Raw genomic sequence first — 19,459 nt, forward strand, 5'->3', positions numbered from 1 at the left:
AGAGAAATAATTTTGTTGGGTGGAATGGCAGGGGAGTTTTCAGAAATCTGCCTTTGATTACAGATACATAACTGTTAGGTGCAAGGCTCATGTTAGTTGAGATTCATACCTCAGATGTAATATCCAGTGGGTGACTCAGACAATGGTAACTCCTTTGTCCTATGTTTCTCTAGATCAAGCAGTGCAGATAATTATGAATAATGATAATGATTTGGATCTCAGAGAGAATTTCCACAGATAGGCACACACCTATGGGTGATGTGGCTTCCTGCACAATAATTAAGGATGTAGCCAAGGGAAGTGAAATAGAAAATGGATGAAATGATTCCTCTGCAAGAAGATATTTTAGATTTCACACCTGAAAAGTTGCACTGTGTGCCTATAGCAGGGAGCTGGCAGCCTGATTTAGAGCTCACAGACCTGAGAAAACAGAGGGTGTGCATAAACAAGAGTAGACACTGTGCAGAAATAAACACAAACCTACCTCTGATTGTGCCAACACGTCACAGAGCAGAGCAGTGGCACACAGAAACACCTCAGTGCTCTTCTGAAACCTCGAGCTGTGTCAGCACCTTGCTGTGCCTGGCTCCCAGGCACGTGGCAGAGCCACCCCACCCCTGGACCAGGACCCACTGAGTTCCCTCTGCCCAGGAGCTCCCTGTGATGGGTCTTGGCAAACTGAACATCTCCAGCCACGCTGCTCTAAACTGCCACCAGTGTGGCTGCTCCCAGCAGGAGTGGAAGTTGATCCACTGAACTGTAGGAGGTAGAGGCACAGTCCCACAGGGACCTAGTCCAACTCCTCTTGTAAAGATGGGGTTTCACAATCTAACAATGTCACTTTGAAAAACTTGTGTCTGTGAAAATGCCACTTACATTTTGCTTCTAGTATCAACACGGCAAGGAAGACTTTCTCACACCCTGCGGCAGCTTCCAGAGGAAAAGTTCAGAAGCTTATCATTTCATCAGCTGCCATCAATTTAAAGGAGAATTTTGTCATTTCATGTTCTTAAGGCATTTCAGTGGGCTGTCTATGTGGGAGCAGCAGCTGACGTCAGGAAGACTGTCATCTAGCACCAGGTGTATGGGGGAAAGCAGCCCACTTCTACATCTCCAAACAAGGAAAATGCCTCCCAGAGCTTCAGGAGCTTTCAAGGCATATCTCCCATATTTGGAAAAAGCCAACATAGCTGGAATTTTTCTCTACTAACTTGAGCCCATGGCTGAAAGTATCCATGTATGAACTACTATCCCTGTACAGGTAATAGGTAATACAAACGGAGTGAGGTGCTTATGGAGGGTGATTTGGCTTTTGGTGGCCTAAATACCCTTAATGCCAGTGTCAAGATCTTTAAATTCACCAGTTTATTCTCTTTCAAGATTTTCTGGGCATGATTCAGCTTCAGATTAAGGCCCCTCCATTTGGATGTCTGCATTTTTAACTACAAAGCTGCTCAAGGTGTCCTGCAGCATTTGCTCAGGGGATGCCTTAATCTGCAGTGCCCCTTATCAGGGGTGAGCAGCTCTTTCTCAGCATTACTGAGGCTGAGCACACCACAGGGAGCACTGCAGTGACAGTAGCATCATGTTCCTCACAAAGCTGCTGTGGTCTCACAGCCTGGCTTACCCCAGTCACAGGAAATGTCCCCAGAAGCCAGTGTTCTGTCCCAGTCACTTTTTGCTATGTGCCAGAATGGCTGCTGGAGAAGCACTGCTGCACGTGCTGCCCTGACAGCACCTGCTGCCTGCATGGTTTTAATGGAACTTCTTCAGCTACACTACTATTCATATGAATGCACTCCAATCTTAATGGACTGACCATCAAAACACCTCTGTGCAGCAGGGAAGAGCCACAGCCTGAGCACCACACACTGCAGCGTAGAAGATGGAGCTTTCTGCTGATTTCTTTTCTCTGAGACAAAAATTGTCTCAATTACAGTAAAAATACTACACATTGACCAAAGAGGTTTCTGTCTGAAGGAAGAATTTGTCTCCTCCCAATGTCTTGTAGGCATAATCCCCTGGGTTCGTGCTGTGCCAGAGTCCAGCTTGGCCCAGCAAGCTCCAAGGAGGCAGCACACGAGAGCAGGCATGGTGGGACCACTGAACTGACTGCCACAAGCAGTCCCACAGGCATTTGTTCCTCCTGCTTCAGAGCAGGAAGAATGGAGTTCTCCAGCTGTTTAAGTACTTCTGTGAAAACTAATCACTGGTGGTCTAAGATGAATACCTGTCACTCCTTTACCCTACAGGAGAAGGATGACTTCTTGCTAAGGACGTGAGGTGGCCAGGACATGCATTTTAGTCTCCAACAGAAAGGAGAGCGGACAACAGCACATTTTCTTTATTTCCAGTGGTACAACATCAGACTGCAAGGCAAACTGCCTAACGCTTTCTGCAGGAATGTAATAGCTGACCTTTTCTACTAGTTCCCATGGGTACTTTGAAAGACTCTTTCTAGAAATAAGTCACACATGTCTACTGAATAAAATCAAGGAAAATGTAACTGGACTCTTTCACTTAGCTAGGAAGCAAGTTTCTTCAGTGTCTCAGGAAAGGCTCTGAATGCTTTTTTGTAAAATGAACTTAATTAGCTACAGATTGAATCCCAGACCAAAGATGCTGATACAGAATATGACAAGGAAACTTAAAACGCCTTCAAGAAACAAGTACAAGCCTTTGGCAGACTGAGTTCAATAATAACATTTTTGGTATCTTAATTCTGCCTGTGAGACTGACCATCATCAAACAAGGCAGCGGCTGCAAAGGCCACAGTAACACCAAGCTGCTCTCTGTCATCACAGCTTCAAGGCAGCTGCATCCTGCACTTAATAATTCCCAGGGGAAATGCCTCGTGAAGGGAGAATAGCACTATACTCTGCTTCCAGCATCACTCTCGGTATAGCTGAGAGGAGAATTTGACCTTTGGTAACTTTATTAATACCAAATTAACAGATGGCTTTGGACTTTACTTTGAGATTGTTTGCTTATCCCTGTGTCTCACTGTCCTTTCTGGGAGCCCCAGATTCCAGCTCTACACACAGTGAAAGTGGGGGCAAGGCCCTCAGTCTCGAGAGAGCAGTGGAGCTGAATATCCCTCCTCTGCAGCCTGCCCTGTTGGAGCAGCTGGTTTCACCCTGGATGCAATGTCTCAGTGTCTTCAAGACTTGTTACTCATGTTTTTGACATTTTGCAAAGGTTATTCTGAAATTTCTATTAAAACGAAGTGGGAGAGGTGCCTACAGAAAAATACAGCGTTGGCACTCGGAGCCCCATTACAAAGCACATTAAATTAAATGAGGCAGCACCGATACAACAAATTTCTACCAAACCCCCATGATTTATCACAAGCACAACCTTCTCTTCTTTATGTAATTAAACCAGACTCCAAGTAGTACAAACACGGGAGATTAAGGCTGTCTTACCTGGAATAGGTATAATGGGAATACTTTCATTGGGGACCACACGGGGGGAACTGCTGTCCTCCACATAGAAATGAGCAGTCTGAAAACACTTTCTGTTAAAGAAAAAAAAAAAAAATAGATTCGGGGTGTGAAAAACTCTCTGAAAAAACTTTTGTACATGTTCTGTTTCTCCATTTCTGTTCCATACTTTCAGATGTTATAATTTTAAAACATTGATACACGAAAACGTGTGTTTGTTTTCTACAATTACAATCCTAATTCCAGATTCTGGTGTGCTCTAATTCACTGACATCTGACATCCAGCTATCATAAATACCTCTATACATTATTAAGTACTATTGAATATAAAATTATAATCTTAAAAGTTAGTGGCTGCAAAACAGGTTCCAAATACATCATTCAGAAACAAACTCTGCATGCAAGAAACACATTCAGCATACAATTCAAGCCCAAATCCACCTAAGACAGTCAATTTCCAGGGAAAATCCACTTACTGTAAAAGTTACTGCTGTGTAACCACCACCAGTAATATCTGGTGGTTGTTACTGTAACTGCTGCATATCATGATGTTCTGCTATGAAAGTTATCCTTCAAACATTAAGGTCTTTTGTTTGTTTGCTTTTTAACACTAATGCCATATAACCTCCATCCCATCCTCCTCCTGCAAACTTGTATTACATTTGCTGGTACACAAAAATCCAACAGACACTCCCCTTGGGCCCCAGCACTCCTCTCTAAAAAGGCCTGCAATGAAGAGCAGAACTGAAATCCACCTGACTCTTTTTTACCTGTATTTAATGCAAAGCAGAGAGCACAAGCTGGTCATCACAGAAAAGGTACTGAGCAGAGTAACATCAAGAGATCCGGGGAGACTCTGCATGGTGATGTTAACTGAGGCAGGGTTTTCCAACGCCAGCGTCACTGCTCATTGCTGACTTAATGAGCTGCTTGAGGCTGGAACTGAATATTTAATGAGTCTTGCTTGGTGTGAGCAGCTATTGTGGCAGGAGAAGGGTCTGCTCTCATCTGTTGAGGCTAAACAATAGCTCCAGTGCAGGAAGATCCCTCTCACTGTCGCCCTTCAACTGCTCCTCAGCACCTGGGCAAAGTTTGTGGGGACCTGGTGAGCTGTGCCTTTGCCAAGCTGCAGTTCCCTTGCTCACACATATTTGCACATGTGGCTCCCAAGCTGCTGCCTTGCAGTTCCTGCAGTTTGCTGCTCTGCAACTCGGGCTTTGTGCTCTCCACGCAGAGCCCATTGCCAGAGCAAAGTCATTTGTGCTCCCTTTGTTTCCAACATCCATACAGGCCAGGGGGAAAAATAGTCACTGAAAACCAAACCACTCTCTTAGGTGAGACCAGAACTGAAAATGATCTCAGGTGCTTGCTTTCCATGTGTCTGTACTTTCTCGTGCACAGGCACAGTGCTTTGTAATGCCAGCACAAGCTAAGGCAGCACAAGTACAACTTCAGACAATCCAGAAGCAGGAGAGAGTGGAGTTCACAGCATGGAGTCACTGTCTGGGAGCAGCTTTCTATTTTCAGGCATGATGGCTTGCATTCTGCTGAAGTTATATATTTAGTGAGTATACTTTTGTTAAAAAACACCATAAGGTGAATTCACACATGAGGATGCAAGATGTGCAATAGTCTCACAGCATTTAAAAACATGGGTTGAACTCCCCCCGCCTCACCACTTGCTCCCTGTTCTCATTTTTTTTTGGCAGCCTTTATTTTGGACAATGCACACCCTGGGGGCACGCAGCAGAATAAATCAGTCACACATAAAGAAGAAACTATGAATATGAAACAGGCAAAATGTTCCTGATTTTGATGTATTTGGGGCTCTTTCCCCTGAGTCAATACTACGGAAATCCTTGAATGGCTTCTGCTGGTAATGAAGGCCTTAAAAAAGTGTTTGATAAAAACCCGGACCTTTATGCAGGGATTTACAGGATTTTTTAAAGCTGATGATACCAAAGAAAAGCGATTTTTTTTCTTAATTTGTTATTTTATATTCTCAGAGGCTCTGAAAGGCTGGCATTATGGTTTTTATACACAGTCATAAGACAGCTTTTTCTTGATAGCCTCAAAATGTGTAAATGTGTGAGATAATCTCACTGTGCAATATTTTAAGGCCCATGATGGCAATAGCTGAATACCCAGCCCAGTGCAACTCTGCTGAGCACAACGTTGGATTAACAATGTATTAAATTAATATTTTACATAGCAACATTTGCTACAATCATTAATGCAATTAAAAATTCTGCACTGTAGTCCTGGAAGACTTTCTGCAGCTGTTTTGCAGAGGCAGACACCTTAGACTTTGACTAAAGGTTTTTTCAAATAACAAACATCACACTCTTGTCTAATGTACATATGGAATGCAGCACTTTCATCACTTTACAATAATGGATACTGGCACATTAGGTGAAGACGTGTCTCTCAAACTCTTTTTTTTCCCCACTTGTTTATAATAGCTGTAAATATTCTAAGTGTAGCCTCTACAGCTGAGCTTACTGCACACAGGCCATTGCATCCCTGTCCCAGTGATTCCTTCTGTGCCTCAGATCTTTAAAAGGTCTTTTATGGATTTAATGAATTTGCTGGATCCATGTTCCAGCAAGTTCTCCTTACTGGGTCTATTTCCCACGCTGGCATCTTTCCTCTGTGCAGCTCCAGGAGGGAACACATCTCAGGGTGCCAGGCAGATGACTCCAGTTTGGATAATGTCCATTCTTCCTGAGAAAGGAAACACCTGGCCCCAAGCAGAGCCTGCTGGAAATTCAGGTCTGGTTTGTAGTAATAAATACTGATAGCTGCCATCAAGGCTAATGCCAGGCATTTCAGACAATTCAGTATCTGCCTCCTCCTCCAGTTTAGGATGCTCCTTTCTATCCCTTGGCATTTCCCTTCCCCATTACCTTTTCCTCCAGATACAAACCTTAAGTGGCAGCAGTTGCTAAGGCTACAAGAGGCTGCAGTAAATCTGAGTGTGTATGTGGGGAGGGCTGGATAAAGGAAAAGGATGAGAGCAGGAAATTGCTTGTTTCGAGCCACCAGAGAGGGGAGAGAGGGGAGTGGATGCAGGGCTAGACAAGGTTCAAATCCACACCTATTTTCACATGAACACTTTAGTCTGTAACTTTTAACCACCATGTGTGTACATGGGCAGGTGTTTGCATATCTGTGCCCATTTGCTCAGGAAACCACCTCTGTCAGCAGAAAAAAATAACAGGCCTTTTTCCTATTAGAAGCAGTCCATAGTGAATGCACAACTGGGATTTGTCATGGCATAAATGATTATTAAAATCTTAACAACTGAAACAGAAATTTTCAAATAATTATTGCATTTCTGCAGCACCGGTTGAGAAAAACAAATCACAACCTTGATTCACTTCCAAAAGATTTTGGGGAGCCATATCTTTCCTGTGAAATACCAAAGAGTCTGTTGTTTCTGAAACATGCCCGTGAGCAGTGAAGCACACCGTTTTCTCTAGCCCCATATGTTTCTGTGGCTCTCTTTCCCTGGGGCACAATAACTGTGTGAGATTGTGGTGATCAGACACACAGTTGTCACATATGGACCCAAATGCAGAAGTAAAACACTGCAAGATTAGCATGTCCCCAGAGAAGCAGCACAGGCAGGGTCTGGAATGCAAAGACAATGTGAGGGAGAACATCCCCCTGCCCAGAATATTTTTGCAGAGATACTGGCTGTGAGTTACTAAAGCAAACTAATGGGATGCAAAGTCCAGAGCAGCAGCACTTCACTACTAAGATGAAAGCATAAAAATATCCCAAAAGATGGTCCTGGTTAGCTGGGTTAAATGCTTGTTCCATCTCTACAGAGCAAAATAGCAGAATAACTTCTGTATAAGAGATGCCTTGTGAGATTTTGACACTCCAAACAGGTTTCCTTGGTTATTAGCTACTAAAGCTCAAGCAGCTTCTCCTTTACACTCCTCTAAAAGCAGGAGGGAGAAGTAGCTCATGCAATGGCCTGGAAGTATGGCTGCATTTTATTTTCGTGTGGAAGGTAGTGCCTGCCATGCAAACACAGCTTGGCTGCAGACAATGGGAGTGCTGGAATTGCTCTGAGGGCACTGCCTGCCCTTTACTCCTCCGTGCTGGGTCTAGCACAGGCAGCATCCCCTGATGTGTGGTGACAGGAGGGATCTGTGTGCTCTGGAGCAGCCAGGGCAGGGAGAGGAGGAGCTGGGATTAGCCAGGGACAAGCGACTGCCTCTGCACTGGCTGGCTGGAACCACCAGAGCAGTGGCTGAACACAGGAGAAGCCAAAGGGGAATGTTTCACTTTCTGGGGACACCCAAGAGCCATGCCCTGCCTCATGCATAAGCAACCTGCACATTCATTGCTCCTTGTTCACTTGCCCTTCCAGGTGTTGATGTTGGCTGGAGCACTGTGTATTCCCTCTCCAGTCAGATTTATATTACTTTATTTCTGTACTAGCATCCAGGAGCTCTAGGCTCTCTTCCTGGGTCAGTACCTGCTAAAGCATGACCAATTCGGGGGCAGATGGCTTGAAAGGGTCCTGCATGTCTATTCACTACAGTCAGAGCAGGGCAAATCTTGTCCTTCAGGCACCCTTCCTCCAGAAACAGCCTCCCACAGACAGAACCTCCACAGAATATGTACTTGTTAACAAAGAGGCCAACAGTCCCTGCAGCCACCCTACTTTTACACACAGTTTTTAGCTGGTGGGAAGAACAGGAAAGATGGAATAAGAGTCAGATTAGGATCTGTAAGGGACCTCTAAACCAGGCTGCACAGGACATGGCTTAGTCTTTACCAAATGCAACCTGGATACAGGCATTCATTCCCCATGCTCCTCCATCACGGGGGTGTCTGCAACTAACTCCTAAACAAGGATGTAAAGACAGGAAACAATCCCCTTTCACTATCTCTGCACATTCATTCTCACTTTCAATAGAAGAAAAGCTGCTTCAGATTCCCATTGAACTGTTTTGCATTTTTTTCAGGAGACACAATTAAGATTGGTTTCTGCTGGCACCAAAACCAGAGTATGTATGCAGTCAAGTGTACTAGTAACACATGGCTCTGCACTTTAAACTAGCTTCACTATTCCTTGGCAAGCATTTGTCACTGTCAGAATTGGCAATGACTCCTCAGAAAAGAGCACAGACTTCAGAACAACAGAAGCGCTGCAAATCATGACCATGTCACCAGCAGAGCAGTGGATGGGAGCCTGGACAACAGCTGTCTGCAGTCTGCACTGCTCGAGCTGGGGTCATCAGTCACTGATTTTTATGAGCAATAAAACTGACTCAAGCGTTAAGAAGAAAAAGAGGAGAGAAAACCACATGAAAAAAGCTGATCTTATGAATATGAATAAGTGACCAGCATGGAGCAGTGATATTACATTCATTTTATCAGAGAGGCATCTGCATTTACTATTTTTGGCCAGAAAATGGCTTATATTGCCCTAATTTTCTACAGTTATTTTCCTTCACAGTTCTTAATACTTAATGACCAGAATTCAAAAGCCAAGTTATAATAGAACCTGTGCCATGCTGGAGCAGTAAGACACTGAATGCTGACCGAACTGGAGCTGCTGGAGGATGTACAAAGCAGGAATGCATAAAAACCAGAAGAATAAAGGAAAGCTGATAAAGGAGGGAAATTTCCCTAGAGTAATGCTGATTTTCCAGCAGATCCCTCCTGAAGACCAGTTGGCTTTTCCCCACAAGGCAGTTTCTGCCTGAAATATTCTTGATTTCTTCATAGCAGTGTTAAGCATCACACTGATCACACTGTAGTACCTGGAGAGGTCTGGATGGCAGTGGGTAGGTTTCAGAAGTGCTGGCATGCCAAGCCCTTGGTACGTTATCCCAGACAGAACAGTGAAAAGCAGACTGTCTCTTTCAGGGGACTTCCTCTGGGCAAGGAGAAGTACTTTTTCACATTAGGGAGTTGACCCACACAGATCCAAAGATCTTCCATTTGGAAGACTCCAAATGCTCATCACCTGTCCATCCACAATATTCTCTAGTATCATAGGGAAATAAAGACAGGAAAAAGGCTGGGAAATGGCAGATGGACAGTAAAAAATAGAAGGTGGACAAAACTTTGAGACAGTATTTGTGCTGAAGAATGCACCACTAGTAAAATTGTCAAGTTGAAAAACTAATCTGCAAACAAGACTAGGGATTTCTGACACCAAATGACAGCTAATTTAATATTTATGACCTAAATTTGCCAGCTGACTACACAGCTCTCCAGAAAATTAAAAATCCTCTTCTCCCAATCCTCTCCTGCACCGGGGCCCAGACAACCATTTATAACACACACAGTACTGAAGTCAGGCTTTATGTGAGACATCACGATTTTTAGAAGGGTATTCAAATAATTAAACAGTTAAGAAATGACAACATCCCCCAATGGGCTGCCTTCATGTCCTCCCCCTTCATCAGCTGCACAAGCAGAGAGCACCCAGGTGGCCAGTGCAGAAATGCACTCAGGAAGCTCTTTAATTGCAAATCGAGTGGATAAGTCTTAGTTTAACTCAGCACAAACCTTCGCCATGCTTCCCTGTCCCATCATCCTGGTGTGTCCCTGGAGAACAGCAAAGGCAATGGTGAAACCTTATTTGTGATGACACTTGGCCCTGTGACACTTGGTAGCTAATTACTCTCCTGGTGACCTCTGACAGGGCCAGAGGCACCAAACCTTCCGCTCCTGCTTTAATCAATGCTCACAGCAGCTGCCTTGGATACACTCAGCAATTTTACAGATGACTGAAGGGGTTTACTCATCAGTATTTTCTAGTGCAAGAGAACAAGCTCCTTGGTTGTGTGTATTACCACTCAGAACTTTAATGTCTTCAGGCAAAAATAGGGTAGATATATCTCTAGGTGGTATCTTAAAATGGTTTAAAATTAGGCACAGCTTTAAAAACCAAAGGAAAGCCTGACTGTATTCATTTTCTTCTCCCTAAGCCAACTATTTATATAATGCACCATTCATAACAAAGGCTAGAAAATTAGAGAGGAAAACAAAGACATGACTTTTCCAATCAAATAATACCTCAGGCACTTCCTATAAAATATGTGCTTCCAATGCCCAAAACATAATGTAATATTAAAAAGGAGACCTAAAACTTTCTCACAAAAGAATGCTGTATTTAAGCAAGTGAAGAGCTGTTCCATAATCACAAGAGCCACAGCAATCAATGAAGATTGCCTCTTACTAGAGAGGAGCTTTTAGCACTTCCAAGATCTCAAAATTTGGTATACTTGATATTATCATTTCAGGACATGAATTCCTTTTGGGATGATGAATCTTTGGAAAAAAAAGGAATTAAAACAGGGTCACACAGTGGGATGTTAAAATGCAGGCAATTTTAAATGCAAAGTGTAATTCCTCTGGATTGGACACAGTGTTACAAGAAAACCAAAAAAGAGATGATCCAGCCTAGGAGAGGACAACAGAAATAAAGACAGCAGTCTCTCTTTTGAATATTCACATAAATGTCCCTAATTACTCCCACCTAATTACTCTCAAAACAAAAGAGCTCTGCTATTGCCTTTACAAAAAATATTCCTTTCTTCCTCCAAAGGGGACATCAGGATATTCAACTGACAGATATTTTAGGTATCCCAAGGCTTAGCCTGGAATCTAACACAAAAGTCTCGTAAAAATTTAAGCACAGCCTGTTCCTCAGTTTTGATGTCCCTGCCCATCTTTAGGCAGAAATGCCAGTTTGTTAAATATAATGAAATACTCAGTGGGAAGCTTCATCTTTCCAACACATGTGTCCATGTGCACCTGGACTAAAGCTGCATGGGAGAACTAGGAAGAATTCCCAACACTGCTGGACATAATTCATGTTTAGCTTACCTGGGGCCAAGATAAATATTAAAAGAGTGATTATTTTCTTTCTCTCTTAATCACTGAGTATTTGGAGGGTGGGCTTTTTTTCACTGGCCACTTCAGCAAGAAATAGCTACTTAAAAATTTTCAAGGTCTCTCTGTTAACTCTGTTTAAAACACAATTAGAAATGGCATTACACCTTTGGAAGCACAGCACAAAGGAAAAGAAAAGAGCAGCTGGCACCAAGAGAAGAAGAGCAAATTATTTAGTACCTGGTAGATAATAGGAACACTGAAAATGAACACTGCTTAGTGCTGGTGCTTTAACAGGGCTACGTCCATCACCTCATCGTGCTAATACAGACAGACTGGGTGGCAGCCAGCTGGTCCTTCCTCCCCACCCATCTCGCTGAAAGCAAAGATTTGTAAGCTTCCCAATAATAAACCTGGACAGAAATCTTGAGGATCATTAATCTCGCTATCAATCAACCCATTTGGAGATTTGCTTCTTGCAGTCGCTGATGCTAATCAGGGCCTGAGTCAAGAGCTCTGGGGAAGCCTGGAGTGTGCATCTGAGGAATTGCTTTAATGAGTTTCTTGCATTCAAAGGTTAACAAATGTGACAAGGAAACACAAATATCGAGGCAATACACTGCCAACCACGGAACCAGCCCACTGAGAGTTGCCAGGCTGTGCATTGTGCTGCAGAATGAGGAACACATCCCTACCTCACTCTGCAGAGACACCTGAGTGAGACCCAGGGATGTCTCTGATGCCAGGGAGACACACTGGTACTGAGAGCCTGGACTGCTCCAGCACTCGGGTCTGCTGGGCTTCCTACCTTGGGCACAGCTCTCACTAACAGAGCTGTGCTGCACAGCAGCATTTGCTGAAGTGGTTCCTGGTTAAATCAGGCAGCCAGTGTGGTGTCAACATCCCCACTGGGCTCCCTTGTCAGCCACTGCAGACCCACATCAATTAATGTACCACAATGAAAACCGCCCACATCAGCAGGACCCTTCCAGTAGCATCTGCCTTAAACTGCTGTATTTTCTCTGAGAATGTTTCTAAAATAAATAGCATCAACAACAACAACATAAACAAATCCCAAGACAATTAAACTACAAGAAAAATCTTATTAATCCCCAAAAATCAGACAGCAGCATTAAGCTTTGTCTTAGGTTACAGTGTAAGATGTAACCAAAAGTATGTATTCTATCACCATCTCCACAGGCTGTTAAAACCAGCTGGGGCAGTGTTCTTTATCTCTTCCATGGCTCATCCCTGGTAACTCCCTCCAAGGGATATCTTCTGTTAATGGACCATCGAGACCTTCCTGAATGGCTCAGAAATCCCATTGTGAGTGCTCTGCCCAGGGGGAGGAACCAAGCATTCCCACCTGGATATAATCTGAGATTTGGAACAGCATGAGCAGGACTCCCAGAGGACAAGAGCCACATAACCACCCTGGACCTTCAGAGGAAGACCAGACCCTTCTACAGGATCACCACTTCAACAGAACCACATCTGTCACTGCAACAGGACTGCAGCCACCATTTAACCAGACTGCCACCACCACCCTGACACAGGGTGTCAGGTTGTGTCTGACTGTCAGTTTAAACCAGTGCTTTCTGCCGTTAATTTAATTTTCCTATGAAACTGTAGTTCTGACTTGGAAGATCTCACTGGTTTGCTTTCAAATGAGTACAAGGGTACTTAGGGATAATAAAGATGCACAGGAAACAAAAACAATGGATGCTTTAAACTACCATTTCCACAGACTAAAGAAGCCATAAGAAAAATTCTAGAAATATTATAAGCAAGTAACAAAGTAGAATCCACTACACCATGAGGCAGAGGGGACTGCAAGCATGATCCTGACAGTGCATGAAATAAAGAGAGGAAGAGTTCCCTTTTCTAAATATTTATTTAGAAAAGGACACCTTGGAAATTTCTATAACTCATTCAAAGCTTCTTGAATTTTAGTACCAAGGACATACACGTTTATTACAGATAAAAAGATTCAAAATATGAGGCATATCAGAAAAGTTACCACAATGTCTATTAGCAGGCTTCTAATTACACAGAAGAACCAAGAATTGAAAAATCATAAAGTAACAGACGTAGAAGAGATTTTCCATTTAAAAAATCAGTTGAAATTATTTTAAAAATTAGAAACAGAAAACCAGAAACTGGTTTCATCCTTATGACAAACTCTTTTGCACTAAGCACACACTCAGGCAACTAAAACTCCTGTTATTCTCCTGTTGTTTTGGTCACTGTGTAGAAACAGCTGCTCATCACAGCAGCAGAACATTATGATTCAAGACAAAAGTTCATTGCAGATAAGCAAAACAGGAGAAATTCAGTCAACCTGTGTTAATTATTAGAGCTCTTAACACCAGATACAATGTAATATTTTCTATTTATGGACTGTTCTCTTTATTAGCACTACTTCTAAAGCTTAAATCTATTTATTAAGTTCTTGATAACCTTTCAGTGTTGTTAAATGTGGAACTGGGGAAAAGGAGAAAAAACAGTCCACAAGAGCTGAAGTTCACATCTTAGGGGAAATGTGTTTCTTAACATATGAACAAATGTGCCTAGATTCATGAGGCACTTGCTCAGAAGCAGACGTAATTAAACACAAGCTCTTGGCTCTGCATTTCCTTTTCTTGAAGCTCCTGAAGGGCTGTGAGTGCTCTGGCAGTGTCCTGGAGGAATGTAGTAGATGTCTGCTCCCAGGTGAGCTGTTCAGCCCTGGCACCTCTAGCAATCCACATCCATTTTCCTCCTGCTGTGTTCATGCATTTCATTTCCACGTTCTGCTGTGATCTTTGGTGGTGCTTTGGCTGCCATCAGACTGTGAGCTTGGGAGAAGAAAAGACAGGAGCCATCACCATGGCCAGCCAGACACAGCCAGGTGTGCAGCAAAGGGAGATTCCAGTGGGGACTGAGGTCCTGCTGTTAATCCTACCCCAAATATTTTCATCTCTGCTCATATCTGGGAAATGTAGTAACAAGTTTCTGCGTTATTCTAGTGCTTTAATTCAAGGACTTTTGTGAGCTAAAAATGTTGAAAACGCAGACTAAACAGCAGAGTATTTTGCCACTATTTCTGGTAGTTTTGTCCCAGACATTTGGTTTCAGATCTGTGATTTCCTGTCGAGAACACACAAGTGTGAAATACTTGTTGATCCGTTTATTCATTTGCCTCCTGGCTGATCGTAGCCATTTTGACAGAATGGATAAATTGACTTGCTCCTTGTTGTTTTTTTTTCTCCACACACTTCTCTATCAGCCTGGAAGCACTGCCCTGGCTATCACTCCTACACCCTCACTTTACATTCTGCACCCTCCTTTTAGAGGCTTGCTAAGGCAATTTCACACAATACCCAGGTTGTCTGAAATGCCACAAACAAACTCTTGCTATAGCAGCTTCTGCAACTCCATCTGCCAGATGAAAACAATACATAATATTTAGAGAAATTATTTTTGAACAATTCAAACTCAATGAATACATCACTCTTTATAACACAAGATACATCTGACAACTGCACTTGGTTTCTTGAGGCAGGACTCAGCCATTTATCTACAACACATCTCAGCAAACCTTCTATTTTTCTAAATCATGAACAAAGATTGAAATTTGGAAAGGGGACAACTCTTGATCATCCTCATTGAGGAAATGGCAAAGGTAACAGCTTAAAGGGATCAGGCAAAAGCCTGTAACATCAGCAGAAGATGTTCAGTACAAAGGAATTGCAACAGGCTGACATAGGAGTCACTTTTCTCTGACAGACGTGTAGCAGGACAATGCATTAATTGATGTGTCCTTTATTGCAAAACATACTGTCTCCCTCTGGAGAGGGAGGGCTGGAGCAATGGGATGCAGCTTTGTCAGGAAAAAGCAGAATAATGTGAACTTGGCACCACATAGTAACTAAATGTTGGCTCATGGAAATTATGAGACATGCAAGGGGACAGGTCCCAGGCTCCAAATTATGCTCCACTCTTGTATTGCCCCTGTGTGATTATAGCAAGTTTGCACAGAATTTGCTGCTCTCTCTACTAATTGGATTCCTGCAAAGGGCATTTTGCTGTGCCACGAGCTTGTCACTTTATATCCTGCTTTAACTCCAAACCATTCAATTAATATTAAATTCCATTTATTATAAAAGCATTTGTTTTTATCCAGACAATGCTATCAGCAGCCATCTCATTAATATTTATTTCCCAAAATAAATGGGACTGTTGATGTTAAGATCTCAGATAGAGCTAGTAACTTTAAAAGGGGAAAATATGTGAAGCCAAGAAGGTCAAGACAGAACATGAGTTGCAACAGAAAGCATTCAACCCATATGTATTTAACTTTCTTTGCAGAAATCTTAGTAAAATACAGTAAAATATTAATGTTAATCCAGTCACACCAGAACAAAATAAGGAGTGAAGTTACCAATACATCCCTCTCTGGTATGGGAAGTTGCTGTATTTGGCACAAGGGAAAAATTCTAGAAAGAGGATGGAAGGGGAATGCTTATCCTCTGCCTCATTTCCCAAAGAGGTGAGCTGCCTACTTTACAGGTTTATAAAAGACAAACAAAATTCAAACCAGGAAATTGAGAAGTGGGGATAACCTTAAACCGAAGGCTAAGGCTGAAGTCCCTTTTCCTCAGAATGCTCTCCTGTGCTCATCACACAGGAAATTAGCACAGCCTGTCCCAGCTTTGCAGTGCAGAAGCCCCACTGGACTCAACAATCCCTGTCCAGGGAGTGAAGGAGGAGGGGGCTGCAGATGAGTTTTAGTGTTTCTAAAAATGCTGGTGTAAAGCTCAGGGATTCCCTTACACAGTTTCAGCACAAGGAAGCACCAGCAAGGAAAGAGAGGATCCAAGTGCAAGCTCAGACCCTACAGACAGCACTGCAACTCACCAACACACAGATTTTCCATTGCCCCATGAGCCAGCTTGGGTTATCCCAAAGGCTGGTGAAAGGGGATCATTTCTCCAGTGCTCAGTGGTGCCCAGCTGCTTCTCAGGCAGAAAGATCCTGAGAGTGAGATTACAGCCAGACACGGGGAGATGAAGCAGCTGCTGAGAATCTGTATCAAATGCAGTGATCTCTTCTGCCCTCTTATTCTCTGCACTTTGAATAAAACTAAGCTGCAGGGACAACAGGTCTCTTTCGAGTAGTCTCCACCTGTACCTTTAAGCTATACAACAGGGAACTTGTTCTCTGTAGCTCTGTGGCTAACAAAACCACATGTTGAACTCTCACCTTCTGCTATCACAAAGACCTCAACTAATTCCCTGCAGCACATAAGCACTGCCTTTGAAAAGGTCCAAGCTCTGCAAAACACCAGATGGAAACTATAGTTATGGGCTTTTAAAGATGTCAAGGATTTCCTCACAGAGATGCCAATATAAATCTTTCTTCTTCCCACCAATTTTTTTATTAATCAGAGCACACACGGCAAATCCTTGTGCGGCGCCACTAAGGGCTCACCCCATCAGCATAAAACCTTCCAAAATTATCACCTTGGCTTTGCCGCTGGGATAACAATGCTTTTATACCTAAAATTAAAGAGATGAATTGACACAGCCTTGGCAAATCAATATGCAACAGCAGACACCTAACTCCAGTACTGGACATTTCACTGCCCCTTTTCTTCCCAAAGATTCTTCCCACATTCACAACAGGGTATGGCTCAGTAATCCACAGAATGGAGAAAGGACTCCTGTTGTACTGCTGTCACCTTGAGCTTTGCATCAGGGCTCTTTTCCTCCAGATTTTGAAGTACAAGCATATTTTGGAAGCACAGCAAAGCCAAAGCTGCAGGCTCTGGCTCTGACAGCCAAATACACTTCAGACAGTACAGAGCCCATCTAGGTCAGGTCCCCCCATCCTGGTCTCCACCCTCACATGATATGGAATGGAATATATCTAATAGAAAATTCCACACCACCCATTTTCTTGAAGCTGTTTGTGTGAGTCAAATTATTTCCTCAAAGAACTGAACTGGCATTTTTACCATCAAGACTGTGGAGCAGTTGTCAAGTGCCCAACCATTTCTGAAGAGCCATTGGGGACCTGGTGCCAGCTCCTTATCCACAGATGACAATCATTACCATGAGCAGAAGAAAAAGGCTTCTGCCCTCCTGACTGCAGCCAAGTGCTCCACAGGACTTGGCTTTGCAGCGATAAATGTCACGTTTACAATGGGGTTTGCAACATGAAAGTCCATAATTTGCTTTCCAGGGACCTGTGCTTGATTATCAGGAGAGTCAGAAGCATCCACTGAAGTCTAATGAATAGAATTAACACATCATTTAAACAGGGAGTAATATGTATGCAAATGAGAAAAAGTTAAAAATAAGAGTTCAAGCCATAATTTCAGAAAACGTAGACTGCATCCTTATGAAATATGGATGTTTCAATTCACCTCATATCTTTACATCTATGTTAACTGCTTTGCATGTGAACAATAGGGTGCATCAAGCCCATTTTGATTTTTAGATTTGAACTTGGACTTATAAAATGGATTATATTGAAACATGAATAATATATATGCTAATTAAAGGCTGCATTTAATGATATAAATAAAGACCAACACAGGCTAATTTCCATTTGCAAATTTCCTAATTACTATATTTTCCTTTAGAAAGCAGAAACTTTATTTCCACGGTTTCAGGAAAAAGAAGGCAATCTTTTCTTTGCTCAAATTATTTAAAAATTCCTTTCATCTCTTTTATTCTTTAGGATTGATCTTCACAGAGATACAATTGCTTTGCCTATATGGATTCAGTATTAAATAGCACCCAAGTCAAACTATGGTGATTTGTGCATGCAAATGGTGTGCTTTAATTATTAAATTTTTTTCTAATAAGGAATTACTGCTAATAAATATAGAGTTTATAAACCTCTCCATACCATAAACAGGTTCAAAATAACTGTGGCAGATATAAACCAAGTAAATGTCCTTGGTGCTTGATAAGCTGTTCATAATTTCTCTCTCTTCCCCTCCAGGTCCCCAACATTAGAACAAGGACACAGGACAATTGTACAGTTGTAGGGAGACAAGGTATTAGCAGAAAACATGACTCCAACCTCTGTCATGTGAGACCTACAGAAAAGCTTGTTGAAAAATAAACAGGCTGCAGGAAAAGCCCTTTTAAGTTAAAAAGCTTGTCTCTACCTAAAAGTGAGGAAAGTGCTGAAAACCACTTAATTCATATGAGTATGAAGCCTGCAATAATATCTATGCCAGGAGAATCTTCTGCTGTTGTCTACATGTTGGTTCTGTGGATAAAGTCTAGGTTCAGCCTTAACTGTCTAAACCAGCATTTGCAGTTTGCTCCTCTGACTCTGCAAAGCAAACCCATTTACTCCCTGACTGAAACAGCACACTGAATACTTCAAAAATAAGGAGCTGTATGAATGGGCAGAGACTTACCATTTTGGTACATTTCTGTCCCAAGCTTTTATTAAAAATCAAACCAAAACCCAAAAAAAAACCCCTGAAATAATAAAGCAGGTGTGTGGACTGCCTCTTCGCAGCTTTCACGTTATGTCTGCACTACTAGTCCCTGTTACTGATGAACACTGAAATTTAGGAAAGTTTTAAGACTTTGGAGAGTAGATGATCATCATTTTGAATGATGATGTGGTTCCTACAAAATGTGAGGGATTTTACCAGCATACACTGGAAACTTTCTGATGGTGGTTCAAAAACGGCTGTGGAGGGTGAATCACTGTGCAGAAATCCATCCATTTAACTGATAATTTGATCAGAAACATAAAACAATTTTGAACCTTCAGGGAAAAGAACATTCGTCGTTAATAAGAACTGTTCTGATTTTGTTTATTTTTTTAACAATAACAATATTTTTATAATTCATATTTGGCTTCTTTCTACTACTTTATAAATGTCAATTTGTAGGACATTTCAAAAAGGTTTTGTTCTTTCTTGGAAAAGACAGGGTTTCCAAAACATGAAACAACCCACCAATCAAGACCCAGGCACGCCGCCTACGCCTGTTTCAGATCAAAAGTTGGAACTCAAATGGATTTTAACCTGTAAGTCAATAGAGTAAAACACATGCTGTTTATAGCAATAGAGGAACTGTTTTCTTTTAAATCAACCAACTCAGCATTCTACAATAAACTGAATGAATTCATGT

At 42.3% G+C, this 19,459-nt stretch overlaps 1 protein-coding gene across 1 annotated transcript in view; it reads right to left on the reverse strand.

Annotated features, from left to right (window-relative positions):
* PTPRG (protein tyrosine phosphatase receptor type G) overlaps positions 1–19,459 on the reverse strand; it is a 394,663-nt gene that overhangs the window by 38,764 nt on the left and 336,440 nt on the right. Inside the window, exon 14 of the mRNA XM_063411184.1 lies at positions 3,426–3,517. Coding sequence (XP_063267254.1) covers positions 3,426–3,517 — 92 coding nt within the window. The remainder of the gene's footprint in view (positions 1–3,425; positions 3,518–19,459) is intronic.

The sequence above is a fragment of the Prinia subflava genome, chromosome 14 (assembly GCF_021018805.1).
Source record: "Prinia subflava isolate CZ2003 ecotype Zambia chromosome 14, Cam_Psub_1.2, whole genome shotgun sequence".
Taxonomy (NCBI): Eukaryota; Metazoa; Chordata; class Aves; order Passeriformes; family Cisticolidae; genus Prinia; species Prinia subflava.